Raw genomic sequence first — 26,594 nt, forward strand, 5'->3', positions numbered from 1 at the left:
TATGAGAGCTCTGTGGCGACGGGGATCCTCGTGTTCCATGGGTGTCCAGATACGATTCTGGGTACTGATGGCTTATCCGACACAGGGCAGTCCCAGCAAGTAGGCTGAATGACTGCAGAAGCTGGTGCTGTGGCTCAGGCAGCAGAAGGCCTGTCAGAGGGAGAGGGACCGTGCACGTGATAAACAAAAGGGGGTGTGTGCACGCAGGTGTGTGGGCCAGACCTGGAACCCCCTTCCCCTCCCACATACAGGAGTGTGTGGACGCTTGGGTGGCCCAGTCGGTCGAGTGTCCAACTTTGGCTCAGGTCACAGTCTTGCGGTTTGTGGGTTTGTGGGTTTGAGCCCCGCGTCGGGCTCTGTGCTAACAGCTCAGAGCCTGGAGTTGCTTCAGATCCTGTGTCTCCTTCTCTCTCTGCCCCTCCTCTCTGTCTCTCTCTCTCAAATATAATGAAACATTACAAACAATTTTTAAAAATATAGACCCAAATACAAGAGTATGGAGTGGGGCGTTTCCTCTCACATTCCGCGGGGGGCCCACAAAAGGCGTCACAAGCGCTAACCGCAGCCTGCCTGGCTCCTTCTCTTGGGTACAAGATGAGGTGCTTAGCCTTTCCAGAAGCCGTGGGTGGGGGTTCTGCAGATTCCTGTGGGAGACGCAGGCGCACCGTCAGGCCTCTCACACGGCCCCGTAGGAATGAGTGCGAGGGATGGGGGAGGCGGGGTGCAGGGGAGACCCAGAACCTCAGCATGGCTCAAGGGCCGGTGTACATTGTGAGCACTGTGAGCCGGAACATAGTTTGGGGTACTTCAGGGCCTTCTCTGGGCCCTGCTTCCGCTGAGCTTGTCCTGAGCAGGTCTCCGTGCTCTCTGATAAGTGTTGAGGAGCTGAAGGGGCCTCGGCTGAGGGAGGACAGGAGCCAGGAGGACCCCCACCGCACCCCAGAGGACCGCCTGTCACAGCCGCCCGTCTCACTTATGGGCCAGCCTGCCCCTCTGAGGCTTCATGTGCTTTCAAACACTTGTGAATTGATTAAGAGAATGCTCTGTGAGACCAGGGAGCAGAGAATATAAATTGCTCTTCCTGAAAAAAAAAAAAAAAAAGGCACCAAATACATTTATTTCCAAAGTGTAAGAATTCCAAACTTAAGCAACAATTTGCTCCATTCCTTACATACACATTCTTCATCTGTATCCGATGAAAGTGTAAGTAATGACTATGACAAATTTCAATTTGTATGGTGCTGCTTTTATTAACAATGATATCAGGTGTAAATGTCAAGAAAATTGACATTAATTTGCTTCCAGAAGTAATTTCCTTAAATTAAATCCCTGATTAGACTTCCCTAGAATGAAAGCTATCCTCAGCTTCTTAGCTGGAAGTTTGCTGATTTAAAAAGCCATCTTCTAGGACTCCCCGCTCTGGAAGCTTTCAGGGAGCTCGGGGTCAGCCAAACAGCGGCACCTAGTGGCTGGGAACACCTCCCACCTGTCAAACCCCACGGGCCTCTAGAACATTCATTGCCTCAGCTGGTGTGCCAGACACTGAGTCTTTCACCTTAATACTCAGTAAGCGATCATGAGGACTCAAGCAGAGCTACAAAATCATCTTTTTTTACCTCCAAGTGATAAGGAAAATGTTAATTTTAAAGAAAGGGGTGATTACGGGTATTTTTGACACCCGAAAGGCATCAGCCATTTGAGCCTCACTCCGGCCTGGGGTTCACAGTTCCAATTATGCGTTTTGCCAACAATGTTGAAACTGGCTGACAAGTCAAGACAGCTTTCTGGAATTTTCCATTCTTGTCCCAGTCGCAACCGCATACCTGCAGAAGTGTGTCGATTAGTGAGCACACACCTCTGAGGCTGGGTTCCTCCAATTATGAGGAACACGTTGTGGGCCTCTCTAAACCTTCCTCATCACAGGCACAGCCCGGGCACGGCCCTGGTGGACATCTCTTAGGAAATATGCTGGGATGACATCACTAAGATGACAACATAGGCTGTCCTGACTTCACTCCCTCTCGCAAGAACCACTCACATTCTTCCAGAACGACACCACTGAGAGAGTCCCGGGACAGGGCAGTGAGGCTGAGGCACCGCCTGCACCTCAGAGGCCAGGACATCCTTCCTCAGCAGGGTAAGAGAAGCGGCCTCACGGCCACCCGCTGGCCACGCTGCCCCTCCCCCAGGCCAGCACAGCCCCAGGAGGAGAGGTCTCCCCTGAGCCTCTGGTGCCCCCAGTGGGAAAAGGGAACCCGGGTGACAACTAGGCTCCCCGCCATCGTGAGTCATTTTGTGGGAGCCCCTAATCTGATATCATCCCATGGGGGTTGCAGGGGGATGTGAGGAGCTCAGCCACTGGGAAAGGGACTATGAGGGAGAAGGGGGAGGGGCTTGCAACAACACTTGGATCTTGACAGCCAAGTTCGTATCTGCTGCGCCCAAGCAGTATCTCAACAAGAGGTCTTGTTCCTCGGCAAAACTGCAACAGTGAGGGGCACGGTCTGAGAGGGGGGCCGGGTGGGATACAGATCCGCCTGATTCAGATCCCCAGACGAGGATCCCACCAGCCCTGGAGCCCAGTTCGCCCGTGCCCAGGCAAGGAGCTGAGTCACAGCCCCGCTCACTGCGGAGACTGTCCTGTAGCCCCGTCGGAGCGGAAGGGCTGGCACCCAGTCCTGGAAGCCATGCAGCCCGGTGCTGTCAAGCCTAGAGGCTGGCGGGCTGGCCGAGCTGATGGTCCCCCAGAAGGCCGGTTCTGAACGTGGAAGCTTCCTGTGCTGCACACAGCAGGGAAATTAATACACAGCCAAGACCCAGGGCAGCTCCCAGCCCCTCCGAACCACACTGCCTATTTGGGAAATCGAGAGTAACCAGGAGCATCTTTTCCTCTTCCCGCCCAGGCATCGGGGCTGAGACACAGCCCCATCCACTGTGCAGAGTCTTCCAGCCCCATATAAACAGAAGGGCTGGGGCAACTCCTGGAAGCCGTGTGACTCAGCAGCACTAAAGCAGCGAGAAGGGCAGACAGAGCCAGTGATTCGCAGAGCAAAGCTAGTGACCCTGTTCTTCCAGGGAGCTTGGGGCGTGGGGTGGCCTGAGTTACCATAAAGAACAAAGAACTTCACCAGCTGTAGAGCTGCCGTTCCTGGACGTCCCTGCACATCTGACTCACGGCCCCGCTCATCACTGGATACAGCTTTCAGCCTGTCAGACCAGGGAACCCAACTAAAGCACAGGGAAGCTGTGTAGCCCATTCAACGGTCCTATGCTCAGCAGCTCTTGAACAGAGAGCCCAGCCTGTGACCTCCCCCATCTGCAGAGCAAACCAGTGGCCTCACCGGGTCAGAGAGTTGTGGCCTGATTCAGGCCCCCAACCCATGAGCTGTGCAGGTCCTGGCCCTGTGGCCCTGCCGAGGCAGGGAACTAATTCACAGCCCCATCTGGTACTGAATATAGTACCCAGTCCCGGCCAGCTAGTAAATCTGACCAGAGTCCAGCCAACCACAGAGCCCATCCTGCAGCCTCACGTGGGTAGGGAGCCAAACCAGCAGTCCTAGCCAACAGTCCTCAGCCAGCAGCACAGGCCCAGCTCCCACCCACAGAGCTGGAGAAGTTGCCCTGCCCAAAATAGCCCGTAATAGTAGGGCCGGTCTGCCCAGGGACATTCCCAGCAGACACACCCAGAAACTCAGATGGAGCTGACTGCTGAAGAACTGTCTCGGCCAAAGCAAAGCTGTAAGGTCTACAAGAAGAGCTCAGTTACTCAAAGGCACAGATACCAGTGTAATGAATCAAGGATCATGAAAAATCAGGTCAATATTGACACCACCAAAGGAAGACAATACAGCTCCAACTACTGACTCTGAAGAAATGGCTATCTATGAACCATCAGACAGAGAACGCACAATAATCCTCTTAAGGAAGTTTAGTGAAGTGCAAGAACACAGACAACCAAACAAAACTAGGAAAAATAATGCATGAACAAACTAAGAAGTTCAACAAGGGATAGTGACCATCAAAACAAGCAAGTAAAATCCTGGAGTAGAAAAATGCAATAACTGAGCTGAAGAATTCAGTAGAAGAGAAGTTTTTTAAAGTAGACTCAGCCATGCAGAATAAAGAATCAGTGAGACGGAGGGCAGGACATTGGAAATTATTCAATCAGAGGAGCAAAAAGATAAAAGAACAAAAAAGAGTGAAGAAAGCCTATGGGAATTACAGGACACAATAAAAAGAAACGATGCTCACTTTATGAAAATAACTGAAGGAAAAGAGGAGAAAGGAAGAGAAAGTATACTTAAAATAATAATGACAGAGAACTCCCCAAACCTGGGGACATGGACATTCAGATCCATGAGGTCCAAATGACCCCAAATAGGTTGAACTCAATTAGGGCTACACTGAGACACATTGTAATTAAATTGTCAACAGTCAAAGACAAAAGCAAACAAACAAAATCTCAAAAAACAAAACAAAACAAAAAAACAAAAAACAAAAAATCCAGAAAACAATTAATAAAATGGAATAGTAAGTCCTTACTTATCCATAATTACTTTAAACATAAAGGGATTGAATTCTTCAATCAAAAGACATAGAATGGTTGAATGGATAAACAACCAAGACCAAACAATATGCTGTCTAGAAAGGGCTCATGTTAGCCTTAAAGATACTCACAGACTGAAGGTGAAGGGATGAAAACAGACATTTCAAGCAAATGGTAACAACAACGAGGCAGAGGTAGGTATATCTGCGCTGTACAAAACAGACTTTAAATTAAAAATGGTAACAAAGAGACAAAGAAGATTATTAAATGATGATAAAAGGGTCAGTACATTGAAAAGATATAACAATTGTAAATATTTCTGTACTCAACATTGGGACACCTAAATATATACAGGAGAAACTAGCAAAGGTAAAAGGATAAATTAACAGGAATACAATAATAGTTAAGGACTTTAATACCCCATTCTCAGCAGTGGGAAGATCATACAGAGAATCGATATAGAAACAACAGACTTGAACAGCACTATAGACCAAATGGCCCTAACAGACATGTACAGAGCATTCAAATACACTTTCTTTTCAGGTGCGCATGAGCCATTTTTAGGATAAACTATATGTTAGACCACAAAACAAGTCTTAGCAAATTCTAAATGATGGCAATCATATCAAGTATCTTCTCTGACCACAATGTTGTGAAGCCAGAAATCAATAACAAAAGGAAAACTGGAAAATTTATAAATTAAACAACACTCTCCTGAACAACTAATGGATCAAAGAAGAAATTAAAGGAGAAATAAAATTAAAAAAAAATTTTTTTATAGTTTATTTATTTTTGAGACAGAGAGAGACAGAACATGAGCAGGGGAGGGGCAGAGAAAGAGAGAGAGAGACAGAATCCAAAACAGGCTCCAGACTCTGAGCTGCCAGCACAGAACCTGATGCAGGGCTTGAACCCACGAACTGTGAGACCACGACCTGAGCCGAAGTCAGACGCTTAACCAGGAGCCACAAAATGTTTTTTGTGAAAAACAAAAATGGAAACATAACATATTAGAACTTGTGGGGCACAGGAAAAACAGTTCTAAGAGGGAAGTTTATTGAAATAAGTGTCTATATTAAGAAGCAAAAAGGATCCCAAATAAATAACTGAATTTTATGCTTTAAGGAAAAAGTGAACACGAAGTTAGAAGAAGAAAGGAAATAATAAAGATTAGAGCAGAAATAAATGAAATAAAGAAGAGAAAAACAATAGAAAAGATTAAAGTAAGACTTGGTTCTTTGAAATGATAAAATTCACAAACCCTTACCTAACCAAAGACAAAAGAGAAGGGACCCAAATCAACTAAATTATAAATGAAAAAGGAAACCTTACAGTGGATTCAAAGGATCATAAGAGTCTATGAGGAGTAACTATTTGCCAACAAACTGGACAACCTAGAAAAAAATGGAAAAAATGTTTAGAAACATATAATTACCAGGACTAAATAAGGGAGAAATAAAAAATATGAGCAGACAAATTTCTAGGAAGGAGATTGTAATAAATAATTTCCCAATGAAGAAAAGCCCAGGACCAGATGGCTTTATTAGCAAATTTTATCAAACATTTAAAGAAGAATTAACACTAATTCTTCTCAAGCTCTTATAAAAAATTGAAGAGGGGAAGATGTTTCTAAACTCATTTTATGAGGTCAGCCTTATGCTGATACCAAATCCAAAAAAGGAAGCTATCAGAAAAACAAACAAACAAAAAGCCTACAGGACAATATCCCTGATGAATATTGATACAAAATTCTCAATAAAATACTAGCAAGCCAAATTCAGCAGCACAATAAAAGGACTGTTCACCATGATCAAAAGGGATTCACTTCTTGGAATGTGAGGATAGTTCAACACATAAAAATCAATCACTGTGATACATCACATTAATTGAATACAAGAAAAAATCATACAATCATTTCAACAGAGGCAGTAAAAGCATTTGGCAAAATTCAACTTTTTTTTCTAAATAAAAACTCTTAATAAATTAGCTATAGAAAGAATCTATCTTAACATCATGAAGACCACAGATGACAAGCCCATAGCTAACATCATGCTCAATGGTGAAAGTTTGACAACCTTTCCTCTAAGATCAAAAAGAAGACAATGGTGCCCGTTCTCACCACTTCTGTTCAACATAATACTAGAAGTCCTAGCTAGAGCAATCAGGCAAGAAAAAGAAATACAAGGGATTGGATTAAAAGGGAAGAAGTAAAATTGTCTCTATTTGCAAGTGATATTATTTTATAGAGAAAAAATCCTAAATATTCAACCAAAAAACTATTAAATCTAACCAATGAATTCAGTAAAGTTACAGGATACAAAGTTAGAAAAAACTTTATATGTTTCAACGTACGAAACATATGAATATCAACATATGAAAATCAACATATGAAAGTCAATAGTGTCTTTATATACCAACAAATGTTCACAAAAGGAAATAATTGAAATTTATCTCACAATAGCATCAAAAACAAAATACTTAAGAATAAATTTAAGGAAAAAAATAGAATAAATTTAAGGAGGTAAAAGATCTGTCCTCTGAAAACTACAAGACATTGATGAAAGACATCAAAGAAGACACAAATACATGGAAAAGTATCCCATGTTCATGGATTGGAAGAATTAATATTGCTAAAATGCCAATACTATCCTAGGCCTTCTATAGATTTAAGACATTCCCTATAAAGATTCCAATGGCATTTTTTTACAAAAGTGGAAAAAATCTCCTAAAATTTATATGGAACCACAAAAGACCCCAAATAGCCAAAGAAATCCTAAGAGCAATGCAGAAAACATCACTCCCTGATTGGAAGCTATATTATAAAGCAGTAGTCATCAGAAGAGCATGGTACTGGCATGAAAACAGATGAATACACCAATGGAACAGACATGGGAGTCCAGAAATAAACCCAAGCATTATACAGTTAACTAATGTTTGACAAGAGGGCCAAGAATACTGAATGGAGAGCGGAGCCTGGGCAGCTCAGTTGGTTGAGCGTCCGACTTCAGCTCAAGTCATGATCTCACAGTTCGTGGGTTCGAGCCCCACATCAGGCTCTATGCTGATGGCTCAGAGGCTGTTTCAGATTCTGTGTCTCCCTCTCTCTCTGCCCCTTCCCCACTCATTCTCTGTCTCTCAAAACTGAATAAATGCTAAAAATTTAAAAAAAAAAGAATACTAAATGGAGAAAAGAAGACAGTCTTTTCAATAAATGGTGCTGGGATAATTGGATATTCACATGCACATTCACATCCCATACCTAACTCAACATGGTTACAGACTTAAATATAAGACCTGCCACCACGAAATGCCTAGAAGAAAACTTAGCAAAAAACCTCCTTGACGTGACTCTAGATGGTGGTGTCTGGATGCGACGTCTACAGCACAGGCAACAAAATAAAAAAATAAACGAATGGGACCACATCAAACAAAACACTTCTGCTCAGCTAAAGAAACCACCAACAAAGTAAAACAACAACCTATGGAGTGGGGGAAATATTTGCAACCCATATATCTGATAAGGACCTAATATCCAAAATACATAAAGAATGCATACAACTCAATGGCAAAAAAGAATGAAAAACAAACAGCCCAATTAAAAAATGGGCAAAGGACCTTAATAGCCATTTCTCCAAAGAAGATATACGAAAAGCCAACAGGTACATGAATAAATACACACATCTCAAATCATTAGAAAATGTAAATCAAAACCGCAATGAGATGTCACCTTACACTTGTTAGGATAGTTAAAATTAACAACACAGGAAACAAGTGTTGGCGGAGAAAGGGAAGCCCTCGTGCATTGTTGGCTGGAATGCAAACTGGCGTAGCCACTCTGGAAAACAGTATGGAGGTTCTTCAAACCTGGATGCCTGGGGGGCTCAGTCGGTTAAGCATCTGACTTCGGCTCAGGTCGTGATCTCATAGTCTGTGGCTTCAACATCCACGTCAGGCTCTGTGCTGACAGCTCAGAACACGGAACCTGTTTTGTATTCTGTGTCTCCCTCTCTCTCTGTCCCTCCCCTGCTCTCACTCTGTCTCTCTCTCAAAATAAATAAACATTAAAAATTTTTTTAATACTTTAGCCCTTGGATATTATAATCACGTTAACTATTTTTCAGTCATGTTATCTGTTTTTCAAAAGCTGAGCTATGTATCTTGAAGCTCACATTTATACTCTGTTCTTTAAGACCAAAGATTACATCCACATTCTGCACTGTATACATATATATATATATATATATACACACACACATATATATATAGTTATAACATATAACATATATAACATATATATGTTATATATAGTATAGTTATATATTATATATATGAAATATATATTATATATAATATATATTATACACACACATATATATACATATACATATATACATACTATATATACTATATATAAATACTATATACATACTATATATATAACTATACCATAGTATAGTTATATATTATATATATGAAATATATTATATATAATATATATTATATATTTCATGTTATTATATAATATATATAACATGAAAATCGTTACTGTAAAGACTATCTCCACTAGAAATTAAGAGGGAAAAGTGCAAGTACAAGCTGATAGGAGTCCCAATCGTTTGCCCCATTAGAGAGTAGTTACTGCGGATTGCAGAGCAGGTGAATAAATAACAGGGCCCAGAGTGCTTCACGGTGTCGGTGATAACCAAGTTCATGAACTCCCAGCAGCCTTAATAACCTATGCGCCTCCCATGAGAGAGAGAATGTGATTCTTGGTTCAGACTGCTTTTCCTGTGTCCCGATCGGTTTCTTCTAGGGAACAACGAACCTCCGTGTCTACCGATGGTTGACACCTCGAATCGGCAAGATGGAAAGAAGCGTGAAGAACGTCCTCGTGGTTTCTTTTGGATTCCTGCTTCTCTTTACGGCCTACGGAGGCCTGCAGAGTCTGCAGGTAAGTGAGGACGCTTCTAGACTAACGTCTGTCTCATGGCCTCTAAGAATCCCCATGATCACAGAAGACGAGGAACATAGGGTTTCTTGGTAACTGATTCACTCCCAAATCCTCTCAAACCGTGGTTTTTATGTGCTTGCCAAAGTGCAACCCCACCCAGTCCAGCAGGATTGCACAGCGTGTGTGTGTGTTTGACCCTTGGACAAGGGGCAAGGCATGTGAGTCTTGGGTTAGTGAAGTGATAAAATATTATTTGCCTTTGACACAGTTAAAAAGAGAGAGCCACACGGGGCGGCTGGGGCTCAGTCGGTTGAGCAACCAACTTCAGTTCAGGTTGTGATCTCACGGTTCGTGAGTTCAAGGCCCACATCGGGCTCTGTGCTGACAGCTCAGGTCCTGTGTCCCCCTCGCTTTCCCCCTCCCCCACTATTCTCTCTCTTTCTTTCTCTCAAAAATAAATAAAACATTTAAAAGGAGAGAGAGAGAGAGAGTCACAGGATGAATCATTGTGAATTCTGTGCCTTCATGCCTTTGGCTTTGTGGTTGGGGTAGTAACATGCACTTAACATATTTCACTAGACCATAGAGATTCCAAGCTTCTTTAAGAAAACAGTGAACTTGGACAAAGTGGCCTCTGTAAGTTTGACCCCGACCCCCGCGGCATTCTCTCCTCCTCAAGCCTCTCTAAAAGGCTGTAACAGGAGCCATATTTGCCAAAGAGTAGATTTGCTGTATCTTCCCCAGATAGTTACTTTTTTGTTGTTGTTGTTTTTTCTTTTTTAAGTGTTTTGGAAGAAATGTGTAGGTTTTGTGAGGCGTAGAAAGATATCACTTGGTTTTCCTCTCTTCTCTTTCCTCATTTCCTATTGTCCATTTCTCTCAGCAACTAGCCCCTTTCTCTTGTTTTTCCAGATTCCACTTCATTATGGCTTTTGACTCTGATTAGGACACCTGTTTTTGTTTTTGTTTTAACCAGTTTCAGGAGTGGAACCCAGTGATTCATCACCTACGTACAGCGCCCAGTGCTCATCCCAACAAGTGCCCTCCTAATGCCCATTCCCCATCTAGCCCATCCCCCCCCACCTCCCTCCAGCAACGCTCAGTTTGTTCTCTGTATTTAAGAGTCTCTTATAATTTGCCTCTCTCTCTCTGTATTTATCTTATTTTTGCTTCCTTTCTCCTATGTTCATCTGTTTTGTTTCCTAAATTCCACATATGAGTGAAGTCATGTGGTATTTGTTTGTCTTCCTCCAACTGACTTATAATACTTAGTGTAATACACTCTGGTTCCATACACATTGTTGCAAACAGCAAGATTTCATTCTTTTTGATGGCTGAGTAATATTCCATTGTATATATATATTGTCTTTACCCGTTCACCAGTTGATGGATATTTGGGCTCTTCCCATACTTTGGTTATTGTCGGTAGCGCTGCTATAAACATTGGGGTGGACGTGCCCATTCAGATCAGCACTCCTGTATCTTTTGGATAAATTCCTAGTAGTGCAATTGCTGGGTCGTAGGGTAGTTCTATTTTAATGTTTTGAGGAACCTCCTACTATTTTCCAGAGTGGCCACACTAGTTTGCATTCCCACCAACAACGCAAAAGAGTTCCTCTTTCTCCACATCCTCGCCAACATCTGTTGTTGCCTGAGTTGTTGATTTGAGCCATTCTGACAAGTGTGAGGTGGTATCTCACTGTGGTTTTGATCTGTATGCCCCTGATGATGAACGATGCTGAGCATCTTTTCATGTGTCTCTCAGCCATCTGGATGTCTTCTTTGGAGAAGTGTCTGTTCATGCCTTCTGCCCATTTCTTCACTGGATTATTTATTTTCTGGATGTTGAGTTTGATTAGTTCTTTATAGATTTTGGATATTAACCCTTTATATGCAAATACCTCATATGCAAAATACCTCATATGCAAATAAATATCTTCTTTTTATTTAAGAGAGAGAAGGAGAGGGAGAGAGAGAGAGAGAGGGAGAGAGAGAATCCCAAGCAGGCTCCGTATTGTCAGTGCAGAGCTGGATGTGGGACTCAATCCCATGAACCGTGAGATCATGACCTAAGCCGAGATCAAGAGCTGGACACTAAACCGGCTGAGCCACCCAGGGGCCCCAGTTACTTTTTTTTGAAGTGTGATTGACATAGGGGCCACCACCCAGAGGCAGCAGATGGCCCCTACCCCCCGCACATCTGGGTCCACCCCAGTCCGCCTGCAGTGTTGGGAGTAGAAGCAGCCATGACCATTGCTGAGGTGCCATCTTCCTCGGAAGACCAGAGACAGAGAACCAGACCTCCAGCTCCGTGCACAATCCTGCCGCCCACCTCCCCCACCCTCTGTACCAGCCCTAACCTAGTCCAGAACATGTGAATATGATTTATAACTTGGATAACTGGCTCCATCGGTCAGGACTGGCTTAAGCAAAAGAATGCAACGACGTGGACAGAAGTGACCTTAGGCATGGCTGTGTCCCCAAGATGCTGGAAGTACCTGTCTTTCCCTGTCATTTCCTTTGGTTTTCATCTGGTGGCCTTCATTCTCAGTCCCCCTGGGGGTCACAGGCATCTCTATGGTCCCTAATCTGATCCAGACTCGCCCCGGGACCTGGGCACACGTCTACACAGCCTTCCCCCTGCAGCCGTTGCAGCCCTCTCACCCCTGTGGCTAGTGAGCAGCTAGTCCTTCAGATCTCCACGTGGATGTCACCTCCTTCCCTTCCCCGCCCCCTGCCACCGAAGTCTGGGTGGGGCACACCTGTGAGCACCCCTGGTGCTGAGGCAGGCACCACAGGACGCCTGGGAGCCCATGGTGCCAGGACCACAGCCACCACTCCGTGACCAGGTCCCCCTCACTAAGACGGTCCCGGACACGCACGGAGCAAATGATGGATAGCTCTGTGGATGAGTCATCGGTGGGTGCTAATCTCCAGCTGAGCTCTCTTCCCAGGCTCTCCATGGGCTTAAAGATCCGACCCTACTCCGCAGTACTGAGCCGGGTGCCCAGCCTCATCTCCCAGAAGAGCTTGATGGCTCTGGTCACTGCCCAGTGCTCCGTGCCGCCCCCCCCCCCCAGGATGAGGCCCGTGCAAATGCATCCTCACATCTCCCGCCTTCGGCACCCCCATTCCTCAGGTTACCCCTCATCCCCCAGATCTCATTTGGTCTTCACTCCTTCGAGAAAGTCTTCCTGACCCCACCGGGCTGGCCCGAGCTTCCCTTGCAGGACACGAATGATTGCAATAGCCTGTTCGCCGGTGTTAGTGACTGCTGTCGGCTCCTGTCCGCTGTGCGCTCCTGGAGGGCAGCGGCTGCTGTAATTTCCCTTTTTTCCACTAGAGCAGGTGCATAGAGCGGGTAAGCGCTGTGGGTAAGCGCCGAAGGACCTTTTTGTCGAATGAGCTGAGTGAATGTCCACATTGCTTATGCAAGCAGATCTTGCATAATTCAAATTCAACATGCACACGCACTGACCCTCATACACGTATTTTGCAGATTGGCTCTCCTCACACAGGCAGATACAGGTGCGTGAACATGGTCACGCGTGCAGAAAAGAAATTTGCTTTTAAAACGCGGTTCCACTTTGGCTACTGAACTCTGTCCTCCTTTTCAGTGGTTTGCAGTCAAATCCGATTACAAGTGACTAATGCACTTTGCCGGTTTGTAGCCGTGTCGTGGGCGGAAGAGAAGTCCCGATGCAGAGAAACGCTGTGCGCCTCTCACTCACTCACAAGGAGGCGAGCCCAGTCACACAGGAGGAGTTAAAGCCTTTGTCTGAAGGAGACAGAAGGCTCAGGCTGATCCAACGCTCTCACTCCACACTCCTCACAACCAGAGTCATAAATGGACATTTCCAGACAATCCCCACGTCAGGGCAGAGTGCTGTTTTCATCAGATTTCAGAGTTTTCTTTGGACTAGCTGTTTTTACTTTCTGTTTTAATTAACCCACAAATACTGCTAAGTACCTGCTTTGGGGAAGACATTGAGAGAAATTTGGAAAAAGCAGAACATTTCCCCTGCATTTGAAGGGATCGTTGTCAGCTGGGGTGACACCGTGGGTCAGCAGGTGGCATGTGCCAGGGGTCAGGTGAAATTCTAACACCAGACCAAAGCAGAGGTCTCCATGGACGACATTATCCAGGTGCCCGTAGACACCCTACAGCTGCCCTTGAAGAATGGGTGCGGAAAGCTCGGGCAAGGATGAGGGAGCACGTTGAGGGGTCGGGCAGGAAAGGAAGAGGGACCCTGGGGCGCGGGCGCCACGCATAGTAAGAACTCAGCCCAGGGCTCTGTGGCTCCCAGTGGACAGAACAGCAGTGAGGGAGGGTCAGAGAGCAGTAGCTGGCCACCGCGTGTACAGGGACCCTCACCACGAGGCATTGTCTTTCAGAGGCCGAGGCAGGAAGGAATGTTAATAGTCCAGGCATTAAAGTACCAGCTCCCAGATCATCTGCGTAACTCACTGTGCACGTCAGTCTACAAGGAGACAGTGTCCCCTTCTTATCTCTTCCATCAGGACAATATCTCTGGTTTCTCAGCCTTAAAAGGGGGGAATGCAAAGCTCTCCTATAGATAAAAGCAAATGTCACAGAAGGTGTGGGGCCATCTGCCCTGGAGCGACCCCAGCGACGAGTCTCGGGCTTTCCCTCTCCCCAGGCACTAGCAGCAGCTGACGTACAGTTCGGACTGTGCTAGTTTCCTCCTGGGCCTCACCCGTCAGCCAGAGGGGTCACCTGTCAGCCGGAGGGGAGCACTTGTCAGCTGGAAGGGAGCATCTGTCAGCTGGGCGGGAGCACCTGTCAGCTCTGAGGGGAGTACCTGTCAGCTAGAAGAGAGCACTTGTCAGCCAGAGGGGAGCACTTGTCAGCTGGAGGGAACACCTACCAGCTGGAGGGAGGTACATGTCAGCCAGATGGGGGCACCTGTCAGGCAGAGGAGAACACCTGTCAGCTGGAGGGGAGCACCTGTTAACCAGAGGGGAGCACCTGTCAGCTGGAGGAGGGCACCAACCCGGGGTAGCCTGTTGCTCATGGTCTTGGAGACTTAGTGGTGACCCAGAGCTCTGTTCCCTTGGCTGCTGGCCCCTCTGACCAGGGCTGGCTTTGTCCCCACAGAGCAGCCTGTACAGCGAGGAAGGGCTGGGGGTGACGGCGCTCAGCACGCTCTACGCCGGGATGCTCCTGTCCTCCATGTTCCTCCCATCGCTCCTGATTAAGAAGTTCGGCTGCAAGTGGACCATCGTCCTCTCCATGTGCTGCTACGTGGCCTTCTCCCTGGGCAACTTCTACGCCAGCTGGTACAGCCCACACAGCTCGCGCCCTGCCTCTGGCTCAGGTTGCGGGTTCAGCTGCTTGGGAGCACTGAGCCGGCGCTCGCCCGAGGCTCCCCACTGCTTTCACTTTAACATGAGTGCTGTTTCCGGAAATTCCTCTCTGCTTCTGGGACGGGACAGGCTTTCTTCCCATTTTTTCCCACTAAGATGTCTCTGTCCCTTCTGCTGGGCCCATCTCCTCCCCGAGATTCCCAGCCCTGACCTTTCCTTAGGTCTTTCATGATGGGCCGCGAGCTTCCCTGTCTGCACCAGGGGCCCTTTTATGGCCCCGATGATGAAAGCTAGACGTTGGCTAAGACTTCGAGAGTGAATTTCAGGGGACGTAGCAGAATGTGACCCGTGGACCCAACAGCGCAGCCTCACCCCGTCACAGAGAGTGGACATGGCAGGGTTGCAGGGGGTGCAGGGGCCCAGCCCGAGCCCTATCTACTCCCTGATGGAGAGGGGTCCTCGGGGGCCAAGCTCCAGGGGCAGCGGCCCCACGCTCTTGTTCCTGGGAGCACAGCAGCCAGCGTCCCTTGGAAGGCACCTGTTGTCATCCAGGACATAATGATTATGGTGATTCCACTTTCTTCTTTTTCCTATTGCCATAGAGTTTTCACAGAGTCCTCAATGAAGAAGCGAAGCCGATTGATCAATTGATCAATCAATGTTTCAAAAAATAAATAAATTGTTTTCAATGTAAAGCTGTTAGAAATACTCAAAAACTACCCAGGCTTATTTGTAACCCCAGCTCATTGGTAGTTGCTTGCAAACACAAAGAAAATTCACTGGCAATGAATTTGTCCCTTGCAAATTAACCTGAACCAGAAAAGGCACTGAGTTTGGTCCTTTATCTGGGTCTTGGAGTGAATCCATCAGTCTAACCGATCCATAAACCTTGCTTACAACAAGCAAGGTGTGGAGTTTCCTTCGCTGCAAAGGTAGGAAGATTGAGGGGGAAAGGTACTGTCTGTTCGTGTTTTATTTTACAGGTACACCTTGATCCCTACCTCCATTCTGCTGGGGCTGGGAGCGGCCCCGCTGTGGTCCGCTCAGTGCACGTACCTCACCATCATGGGAAACACACAAGCGGAGAAGGCGGGGAAAGTTGGCAGAGATGTGGTGAATCAGTATTTTGGCATCTTCTTTCTCATCTTCCAGTCATCCGGTGTGTGGGGCAACCTCATCTCATCTCTGGTGTTTGGCCAGAAACCCACTCAAGGTAAAAGGAAACGGGGCTCAGTGATGACCCCGAGAGGTCACCCCATTCACACACGTCTTAATCCTACAACGTGAGCAAGTGAATCACCTAACGACGTGGTTCTCAGCTGCCTGTGCCCAGCCTGTCCTGGTCCCCAGCTGCTCTCTGGGGGAGTCTGGGCAGGTCTGTCTTTTCCGCAAGCGCCCGGGCCATTCTGTCCCTGCCTCCGTGGGCAGGGGGAGCCCTTGCAGAGCAGCATCCTGGGGGAACAGAGACCACTGCCAGTGGGCCTTGGGTTCATGGAGTCATCACTATCCTTTTAGACGAAGAACCAATTTGACCGATTTATTGTCCCACTGAACTGATCCACCATCCAGTGTCTTAAATGTTCCACATGAGACCCGTTGTCCCTTAACTGATTTGAACACTTGATGGCTAATGTCTTAACTCGTGTTTTTATCTGGATATAAAGTATGAATCTGTTTTATGCCTGCACCTTTGATGTCTGAAGATAAACCAAGGGCAGAGGAAAGAAATCCCTTCAATTCAAGGAAACCTTTATCAGCGGGTGTGGGGGGAGGTCCTGACTCTGTCCTGGCCCTCCATCCTGCTGCCCCCTATAAAGTCCCGCCTTTGGGACACTCCCAAATTCTCCTTCCCCTGTTTCTCACGGGATGCCATCACCCGCTAAGTGCATGAAGAAAAAAAAACCAACATAGACACCGTTTCACTCATTATTTCTGTCGAGGTCAGCAATAATCAACAGACACTGGTACTAAGGCTCAGTGTCTACCGCATGACTGGTGGGAAGCGAAGTGGACAAATCTAAGACATTCAGGCAAATGAGCTTAATTCTCGAATCGACCTCGGGACCCAGGCTCCAAGGGGCGAGGCATCCCCAGGGCACTGTGACAGGCCGCCTCTCATGCTCCACACTGCGGGGCTCACCAGCCAAGGGGGGCTTGTGGTGTTCTGTGCGGTGAGATTGGTATCACGATAAATGTCCTTTCTTCCATGACGTCTGTCTCCTCTCTCCAGAGACTCTGACGCGGCCTGAGAGTCACTGGCTGGTGGTGTGCGTTTTACTCTCTTAGCAGATAGGGAAACCAGCACTCAGGAAGGGTACAAGCAGCCACCTGAGGTCATGCAACCGCTATGGCTGAGTCTGAAAGAGAAGCCGGTGGTTCTGTCCTGGCGCATCTTACTTCTTCTTGATTAGTCTGGAGATGTTGAACGTTTTCATTGCGTCCAGAAAGTAATACGAGCAGCTTTTGTCCAGAGTGTCTGAAAATCATGTATCTGGACACGTGCCGAAGGGGGAGTATATTTGGAGGCACTTGGCCGAATAAACCCATGTCTCACAACTTTGACCTATCGTGACTCTTCATCTGTGAGGTGCAGGCCCGTTAGCTATGCACTTCATGCCCCTTGACCTACCAGTTCTCCGTGTTCTCATGTCACCTGTTTCCCTCCGACTGTGCAGGGGCCGCCCCAGAGGAGCAACTCCTGTCTTGCGGGGCCAGCGACTGCCTAATGGCCACGGCGTCCACCAACAGCACCCAGCGCCCCTCGCAGACGCTGATCTACACCCTGCTGGGCATCTACACAGGTAGGTGCGCACAGCGGGCCGAGTCCCGAGGAAAGCAAGCCTAGCTCCTCCTCCCCGTGTTGAAAGAGAGCGTCTTCCCAAAGTATAAAGAGTCCTGTCAAGTGCAGTTGGCTGGACTGGACCCAGGAATTTTACACATGAGATCAAATACAGCAGGTCAGGGCTGTCGGATAGTTTCCTGCGATCACAGAACCATTTTCCTCTGCAAAGTTCAACAGTAGCCGTCAGCCATGTGTGCTTATTCATATTTTTATTACCTAAATTAAAAATGCTGTTCCTGAGTCACAACAGCCACATGGCAAATGCTTGATGGCCACAAGGGGGCTGATGGCTGCCATGTTGGATAGCACCAGGGTGAACCACGGCATTGGTGGGTGGGCTACTTGTGGGTCAGCTCTGTTCAAGTGACCCTGGAAATCACAAATCCTGTAAGTTGTCATTTCCTTCTGAGGGATATATCTGAATGGCACCCACTGGTGTGGGGCCGGGGTCCTTCCTGCGCCCACCATCCTTGCATCAGGAAGACCCTGGGTTCTCAGCTGCTAGTCACAATGTTGCTGAAGGCACACACACATCGGAAGCTCATGGAAAGATGGTTGCCTAAATCTCCTGATTCTTATCCTTAGAAGCTCATTTTAATGGAAAATATTTCTGTTAATCATTTTCTAAATGACTTCTCTGTTAGAGTCATAGATTTATCATTACTTTAAAGGGGGTATTTTTAGAGTAGTGTTTTTTTTGTGTTGGTTGGGTTTGTTTGTTTTTACCATTTGAAGAGAATTTAAATCTATTCTTGGTCCTTCTTAAAGATCGCGGGTCTGAAATATGTTGAATTTGGTGGGAGTGGGGCCAGGATCCTGACGGGATCAAAGCTGACAAAGGCCGTGTGGGAATCTGTCTCTGTGCTGAGACAATCAGCCGCCAGCAAGGTCTCCTCCAGATGAGAGGTCACTGAGTGACAACGTGAAAAACGGCCACTGTATGTTGACACGGCGGAGTGAGCACCAGCGAGTGCCAAGTCATAGTGTGGACTTTCTCCGGTCCTGAAGCTAGTAAGTCGGGACCCTCGCCGTCGAGAAGCAGAGCCCAGGACAGGAGACGCGTGTTCAGCTAACAGAAGTTTGATCCAAGTGTTTTGAACAAGGTTGCCAGTTGGCACGTGGTCCCATCTTCTCGGGAAATTGGGGTCCAGGGCAACTGTGACGAGGAGGAAGTACCGAGCGGGTCTCGAAGGACAAGGAGGTGGAGGGGGAGGGGGAGGCCACTCCAGAGGCGCTGCCGTAGCTGGAGGACACGGCACCGAGGGGACAGGGGAGCCAGACGTGGCGGGCGGGGCCAGCCGTGAGCTCCATGAGAAGCCTTGATGCTGCGCCGGAGTTTGGGCAGGTGCAGACCCCTTTCCTGGACGGACTCCAGCATGAGCGTAATTTGGAAATACGGAAAACCCGCGGGCAGAGAAGCCAGCCCAGGGGCGAGTCCCACCATCGGCGGAATGAAGAGTAAAGGGCAGCGAGAGCTTACAACAAAAACTGGAGTCTTATCTACAGACCACACGTGGGCTGAGGAAAGGACAGGCCGGACAAGCCCGGAATCTAATGAAGAATTCCGTTCGGGAAGCAGCCAGCCTGACCGGACGGTGGGCGCGGGCCCCCTCGGCAGTTCGCGGCCCGGGCGCAGCGCTCCTCCGGGGACGCGGTGCCGGGTGTCCGTGGGAGCGTCTCTGGGGGACGGCTGAAGTGACATCGCGGGTCGGATGAGATTCTCAGGGACGAAGAGAAAGGCTAGGCGAGGAAGAAGAGGACGCGCCCGAACCGCAGGCCTGGCCGAGGGCGGGAGGCTCTGGAGACAAATCCAGAGGCATCGGGGACACCCCAGTCACAGCAGCAGTGGGGGTGCGGCTGAGATGGAGGCTCCGGATGAGGTCGGGCCCCAGGGGGGCCCTTGCTGCCCCCCGACAGAGCCACGGAGAGGTGTGAGGGCCAGACCAGAGAGGTTTGAGCAGGGGTGGGCGTGGAGAGCGGAGCCGTGGGCAGCGGGCAGCCCGGCCCCGTCCCTGACAAACTGCGTGCTCGCCCCACCCCTGGTCTGCAAAACAGCAGCGCTCCCACTTTCCCCCATGGCCCCACGGTAAATATTTTAGGCTTGAGGACAGAGTGGTTTCCGCGGTAACTATTCAGTGATGTTTTGGAAAAGAAGCCACAGGTAACATATAAATGCAGAGCGAGCTTGGTTCTAATAAAACTTTACTTACAAAAGCAGCCACGAGCAGGAGCTGGCCTGCGGACCCAGTCGCCCTGGTCCCAAGGAACAGCACAGGCCGCGGAGAACGTGTTTTCTGCACCCTCAGCCCCTGTGTGAGGTTCCTGTCCTCGGCCCCTGGGCCTCCGCACGCCTTCCCCTGTGAGAACCCGCCTTCAGCCCCCTGCCGCACATCTCCAGCGCTGCCCCCGGCCCCACGCACGTCACCCAGAACTCGCGCTCACGGAGCCCAGGGGCCGGGGGAGGGGCAGTGCCGCTGGTTATGTAAAACAGACCCTGTGTCTGTGTCACACGAAGAAATGGTCTCTTATTTGGATCCTGGCTGCCGTGCGGGTTTCCTTCTTGTGAGCGAGGCCCTGTTACCATAGAGATGAAAAAAAAAAAAACCCATACAAAACAAACAACAACAAAAAAAACGGACTAAAGGAAAGAGGATTCCACCTCCCGAAGCGTTTTCCCGCGATCTCCGAGCTCTGTCCTCGTGATGAAGTTTCTCGTGAGGCCATTCTCTTTAGTGTATTAAGTGTGCGGCACAGGCACGTTCATGCCCCTTAGAAAGGTTCTGGGCCACGGGAGCCCTGGACAGAGTGCGGTTTTTCCTGGTAAACACGTGGCCTCTGTACCATGACCCACCCTGCGGGGCTGCCACGTGGCTCTTCTCCTGGGAGTCATGTGTCCTGACGGCTTTGCCTGCCCGCCCACGGGGGAGGCCTTGGTCCCCAGTCAGGGGGACCTGATGACGCACCTTCTCCATGTGGTCACACACCTGTGTGCCCTGTGGGCAGGCCGCTCTGGAAGCTGCTTGACCACTGAGGTGCCCGGGCGCCCCTGATGCGGCTCTGACGGTTTGGTGGCACTCACCAGGTCTCGAGGGAACAGGTAGTGACTGCGCATCGTGGGCCCGCAGACTTCCATGCCTGTGTGTTGAGTAACGTGTCATGAAAATGCGGAGCTACCCCGACCTGGGGAGAGAGGATTGTGTCTAGCCTGGGGGCAAGCGGCTAACGACAGAAATCAGGCTTAGAAGTAGACCAGCACCTCCGACATGGGCGGGGACGTCACCTCCGCAGACACCGCGGCGGAGGGCGGGTCGTGAGCCTGGCGCTCCCCCAGCACCGGGCCAGCGCCCCGCGGCAGGTGGACACTGCATCGCCTAAGGCCACTGAGACCGGGTACAGAGAAACAGTAATTCAGGTCACCTTCAGAAGCCTCCGGGTCTCAACCATCAGGTTGGAAACCTCTGACTGCCCCTCAGAGACACGGAAAAAGGTTCACGGCTCCTGAGTCCACCTGGGTCCATCCGTGGCTCCCAGAGCCCTGTGTGTACTTAGCGTGGCCAGGGAGGAGCAAACCGGGACAGGGACACAGGCGCCACCACACCAGCAAGGAAGGAGGTCATGAGCCCTAGCCCTCGATCCAGATAACGCAGTGGATGCGTGGCGCACACAGAGATCCGTCACCCCCTAGGGCACCGTGAAGGCACAGGGTCGCCCCCGCGGGCGAGATGAATGGTTGTCTTGAACAAAATTTGTTTGCAGTTAGGGCACTCGCACCCACCACAAACGGGGGCGCCCCCCCGCCGTGCTCCCTCGGCCGGGACCCCAGCGCACACACCGCCCCGAGCACAGCACCCCGCCTGCAGCGGCGCCTCAGGGCCCGTCGCATTCAGGGGGCACCATCTGGGTTCGCCCAGCGCACCCCCTCCCCCAGGGCTTCCAGGGAAAGAGGCTGGAACAGACGTAAAACTTAGCAAATGCGAATGTCTGCAACTCGTCACCCTAAGAAGGGAGACCGGCTGTTGAGGAAATCACCCGGGGGGCCGACGGGGGGAGCAGTCGCTCGTGAAGGGCACTGAGAACATGGAGGTCTCCCCGGTTTTGTGTTGCTGGCCCCGAATCGATGCCCCAAAGGAGACAAGGGGGCAGATGGGTGCTGGGTGGCCGGCAGCGCCTGGACCCCCCGGGGCACTCGCCCTCTGTCTTCCCTCCAGGGAGCGGCGTCCTGGCCGTGCTGCTCATCGCTGTGTTTCTGGAACCCATCAAAGATGCTCAGCAGCAAAGCAAAGGAGGCAAGAAGCTGCCTTTCTGGTCCACGCTGCTGTCGACCTTCCGGCTCCTTCAAGATAAACGCCTGCGTCTGCTGCTGCTACTGCCCATGTACAGCGGGTTCGAGCAGGCCTTCCTGGCTGGAGACTACACCAGGGTACGTGCGCCGTGCACCTGCCCGGGGCCGGGTGGGGGCCGGGGCTCCTGCGGGCGGGCCAGGTCCCTCCGGCCTGAGCAGAGCGGTGTCTATGGCCCAGGTCACCCCCTCCTCCCGGGGCTGGGCCTGACCTCGAGGGGCCACGTCTCACTCGAGATTGTCTTCAGGGTGAAAGGCCCTCACAGAGAACCTGTGTTACGCTGGCTGCACCGCACACTATGTCCTTGTCATAGAGTAAAACATACGGGAAAATGTAACACCCACGAATAACACTGGAATTCCTCCTCAGGCAGCCTTTCAAACGCATTTCAATCCGGAAATGGATGTGGCTCTCGGGCTCCGTCCTGCCTTAGATGCCTGCCTGGCCCAGGCTCTGCCTGACCCGTGTGCACAGGGAGGGCCTCCCGGGGACAGGCCCTCAGAGGGACCCCTGTGCCCTGGGGCGGGCAGGCAGGAGGGCGCGGCCACCAGCCGGCCCTCTCGCCAAGCTGTCGCCCCCTGCTCCCTGCGCACGAGGCGTCCGGCCCTGAGGAACCTCCCGGTGCCAGGGAAAGGCGGCCTCTAACAACCAAAGGCACCGTTTTCCAGAAAGGGCTGGGTGGGGGCTGGGGCGCCTGTCCCTGAGGCTGGCCCCTGAGGGTTGCTCCTACTTGTCAGGAACCTTCTCGTACTTCATGCCTGCCACAAGCCCCCTTCCAGGTTAGATCCGAATTCCAAGTAAGCCGCAGTATCGTTCAGGACGCACGTGCGCCGTGCAGGGTGTGCAGGCCTGCATCCCCTCTGGCGCCCGCTCCTGCACGGCCCTGACGGCGCGTCGTGGGGTTCCGAAGAGTAAAGCCAGAGATGACAGCACAGTCCCTTGGCATTTGGTCAGGGCCCCTCCCACGGGCCTTGCCGCTGATCACACGCAGCCTCCCTATTATCCACGTCCCGCACCAGAGCCGGCATCACCACCCGGGTCAGGGCCGTCTTGGCGCCGTGCGCGCTGTGGGGTTGGACGGCCGCGGGAGGACACGCACCCGGCCCCGGGGTATCACGCAAGGGCGCTTCGCTGCCCCAGCAATGCCCGGGCCTCTGCCAGTTCCCCACACCTTCCTTCAGCCGTGTGTGCAGAGTAGGAAATGACCGAATCCACGAGCAGTAGCTCACGTTAGCGCCTCCGTAATTCATCAGAAGCACAACATGAGGCCAAGGACGCGCGGGGAGCGTCCTGGGCAGACGGCCGCCCTCGTCGGTTCCCACCCAGCTGAGCTCGCTCCCCTCCGCGGGCACCAGGAGGCCGGGACAGGCTCCAGGCGGCCCGCGTGGCCCCGATCCGGAGCCGCCAGACCTCGCCGCCCGCTAGCGCCCCTGTGCTTCGTCCCGCAGTCCTACGCCACCTGCGCCCTGGGGATCCAGTTCGTCGGTTACGTGATGATCTGCTTCTCGGCCATCAACTCGCTGTGCTCGGTGCTGTACGGAAGGATCTCCCAGTACACGGGCAGAGCCGCCCTCTACGCGCTGGGTAGGTGGACACGCTGGCCGGATGCAGGCGGCGGAACCGGGGCGTGTTGGCTCAGCGAGGTGTGGGCACCGCAGGGCGGCTTCCTGAAGGAGGCGACCCGTCCTGCCGTGGGCAACGACGCATCAGCCTCTGTCTCTCTTGGGAAGGGAAGAGAGAGGAAACAGAGATGAGATGCTGCAAATAACGAGAAATAAGGGTGTTGACAAAAGTCACCCGGCCGCCCAGGCAGGGGCTCCGGTGTGTGGGGAGCGGGTGCAGCGGGAGGGGAGAACAGAAGGGCCGTGAGCGCCCACCAGGGCCGAGGGGCTGGCACGGGTGCCCTCGCTCATGCCTGCACTCGCCCTGTGGTGGCACCCAGCGCAGGCTCCAGATGAGGAAAGGCAGGAACAGAGAAGTGTGGCAACCCGCCGCGGGCCACACAGCCAGCGCAGATGCAGCTGCTCTTTGACGCGACAGCAGTTTCTGGAATGAGTGCAGTTAGCCTGTGGAGGGCGCCACGGGCCAGCCGGCACCATCCCAGGCCACCTGCGGACCGGGCTGGGGTATTTCCAGGAAACGTTTTCACAGCGAAGCACACGGAGTCCCTGGCGGCTCGGCGGCGCTCACCTCCCCTCTGCACCCACAGGCGCGGTGACACAGCTGTCCTGCATAATCGCCCTCCTGCTGTGGAGGCCTCACCCCCACCAGCTGGCCGTGTTCTTCGTATTCCCCGGCCTCTGGGGCGTGTCCGACGCCGTCTGGCAGACGCAGAACAACGGTGAGCACCCTGGGGTCTCCGACGTGGCCCAGCCGTGGGGACACGTGGTGGGCGGAGGACCCCCAGCCGGGGCCACCTGGGGAGACCACGTGCCAAGCGGGGGGAAGCGGGAGGCACGGAGGAGGAACAAGGTGCTCCGGGTTCTTACCGGGCACTTGAGGTACCTTCTCTGAGCATCTGTTCAGACCCATGAGGCAAAAGAGGAGAGTCATCCGGGGGTACAGCTTCCTTCCCCAAGAACGGAGGCCCCTCCCCGGCTTTCTGCTGGAAAAGCACCCCTGAGCCGTGCCGGGGCCTGCGTGCCGGGTGCTGGGCCCCAGGCCGGAGCAGCCTTCCAGGGGCCCGCGGCCCAGGTGGGGGATGGCTGCGTAATATCGGCAGTGCAGGGCCGACGGGTCACTGCGACGGCACCCAGGCAGGGGTGCTGGCACCGGAGTGCAGCCTTCTGGGAGAGGGACTTGGGGGGCCGTCAGCGGGGGCCTCATCTAGAGGTCATGTCGGAGTCAGGGCCTGGCTGGCTGTCCCCGACCTCAGCTGCAGTGCTGGCGGGGTGGGAGGCTGAGGAGGCAGGGGGAGGCGCAGGAGGGCGTGGGGTGGGGGAGGCGCAGGAGGGCGGCTGCAGAGCAGGCTCGGGGCTGGTCACAGCGGACGCCCACGGCTCGCGGTCCTGCACCTGCACGTCTGAGACCAAGTCAGCAGCGGCAGCGCCTGGGAAGGCGGCTTCCTGGTTCAGAGAGCTGTGTCCTCACGTGGCGGAAGGGCCAGGGGAGCTCTCTGGAGACCCCTTATAAGGACACAAATCCAGCTCGTGAGGACTCCGCCCCATGACCTGGGGGTCCAGCTCCGCTCCGCAGAAAGCGCTTACACCGGGCAGGGCGAGGCCGGCCCGTCGGTCACGGAGGGCCAAGCGCCTGCAGCGTTAAGTCACACGGAGGAGGCGGCCGTGCGTGTGCAGAGCAGGGGCGGGGAAGGCGGCGGAGGCCACGCTTCGGGACAGAACGCACAGCGGGCGGGCGTGTGGCCTCGGGGGCAGCGTCCCGGGGCGGGGGCGGAAGGGCAGACACACGAGGGGCAGAGGCAGGGAGGACCAGGTGGGGGCTCAGTGCTGACGGGTGGCTGTGTACAAAGTCCACACTCACGAGAAGTGCGTTTAGGTCCCGAGATGGGGGGGAGCGGGGAAGGGCCGGCAGAGGGGAAGGGCGGGGAGTGAGGACATGAGGGTGAAGAGCGGGGGCAGGAGCACAGAGGCGTCCCCCTGGCTCGGAGGACGGCTGCCCTGTGGGGACCACGGGAAGGAAGATCCCGGGGAGAACCTGTCACCCCGGGGAGAGGAGTCAGCAGGGTGCTCACGGCCGGGGCAGCACGGGCACAAGGGACAGGCCACGCTAGTGAGCTGCGCTGGGAACACGCTCACGGACAGAGGCCGCGGGAGGGCTTACTGTCACCCACACTCGGGGGGCTGGGGGCGGGGCAGAGAGGCCAAGGTCATGTGCAAGGGCGGGGCCCGAGGCAGAGTTAGGACTGGCGCCCGGGCCCGGGGGTGCCGCCCAGAGCCGCGGCCGATCTGTTAGGCGGTCTCTGCAGGTGGCCGGGAGCGCGGCAAGCCACCTGGTGTCCCCGAGGCTCGGCCACCCACCCACACAGGCCAGGAGGCCGTGACGGGGCCCCTGCCGGGGTCACGCAGGGGGCAGCGGGAGGCAGAGGCCACCAGAGGTCAGGCTGAGGGCGATGGGTGTCTGTGGGGTCGAGGCCCCAAGGGGACGGGCAGCGAGAGGCACAGCCGAGGGGCCGCGGCGGCACAGGGCTCCGAGGGCCTGGCCCTCCTGCAGGCGCCCCCCGCCGGCTGTTGGACCTACGGCTTCCGGGCGGGGCGCTGAGCGCGAGGGTCTCACTTCCGCTCAGCAGGAGCGCCCCCTGTGGGAGGGAAGAGGAAGTCACCCTGCCCGTGACAGGGCAGCGGGGCGGGGTCTGGCTGCGCCGTGAGCGGCTGGAGCCCAGGAGCAGGCGCCCAGCAGGTGGAAGGGAGGCCCGAGGTCTGAGCAGGGGGCTCGCCCGGCCCCTAAGGAGGCCTGACGTGGGGGTGGGCGTAGCCGAGCGATGGGGCGCCGGGGGGCTCCTGGGTCGGCTGTTGGGGGTGCCGTCCATGGTGAGAGGAGCCGGGGCTGAGGGCCTTGGGAGGCACCACCTAGAGGGGAGCAGTAAGAGAGGCGGGGCCGGAGCAGGAAGAGAGGCGGGGCCGGGGCAGG

The 26,594-nt window shown here is 52.4% G+C and overlaps 1 protein-coding gene across 2 annotated transcripts in view; it reads left to right on the forward strand.

The window, feature by feature from the left end:
• UNC93A (unc-93 homolog A) overlaps positions 1 to 26,594 on the forward strand; it is a 36,759-nt gene that overhangs the window by 654 nt on the left and 9,511 nt on the right. The window contains exons 1-8 of one of the 2 annotated variants that reach the window (XM_039257169.1): positions 2,051 to 2,137; positions 9,360 to 9,497; positions 14,617 to 14,798; positions 15,809 to 16,038; positions 17,501 to 17,626; positions 21,876 to 22,087; positions 23,456 to 23,591; positions 24,217 to 24,348. In XM_039257169.1, the coding sequence (XP_039113100.1) occupies positions 9,411 to 9,497; positions 14,617 to 14,798; positions 15,809 to 16,038; positions 17,501 to 17,626; positions 21,876 to 22,087; positions 23,456 to 23,591; positions 24,217 to 24,348 (1,105 nt within the window). In that variant the 5' untranslated portion in view covers positions 2,051 to 2,137; positions 9,360 to 9,410. Of the gene's footprint in view, positions 1 to 2,050; positions 2,138 to 9,359; positions 9,498 to 14,616; positions 14,799 to 15,808; positions 16,039 to 17,500; positions 17,627 to 21,875; positions 22,088 to 23,455; positions 23,592 to 24,216; positions 24,349 to 26,594 lie in introns of those variants that run through there. The other variant, XM_039257168.1, reaches the window with a different exon arrangement.

Source organism: Hyaena hyaena, unplaced genomic scaffold, assembly GCF_003009895.1.
Source record: "Hyaena hyaena isolate Hyena2069 unplaced genomic scaffold, ASM300989v1 scaffold_603, whole genome shotgun sequence".
NCBI lineage: Eukaryota > Metazoa > Chordata > Mammalia > Carnivora > Hyaenidae > Hyaena > Hyaena hyaena.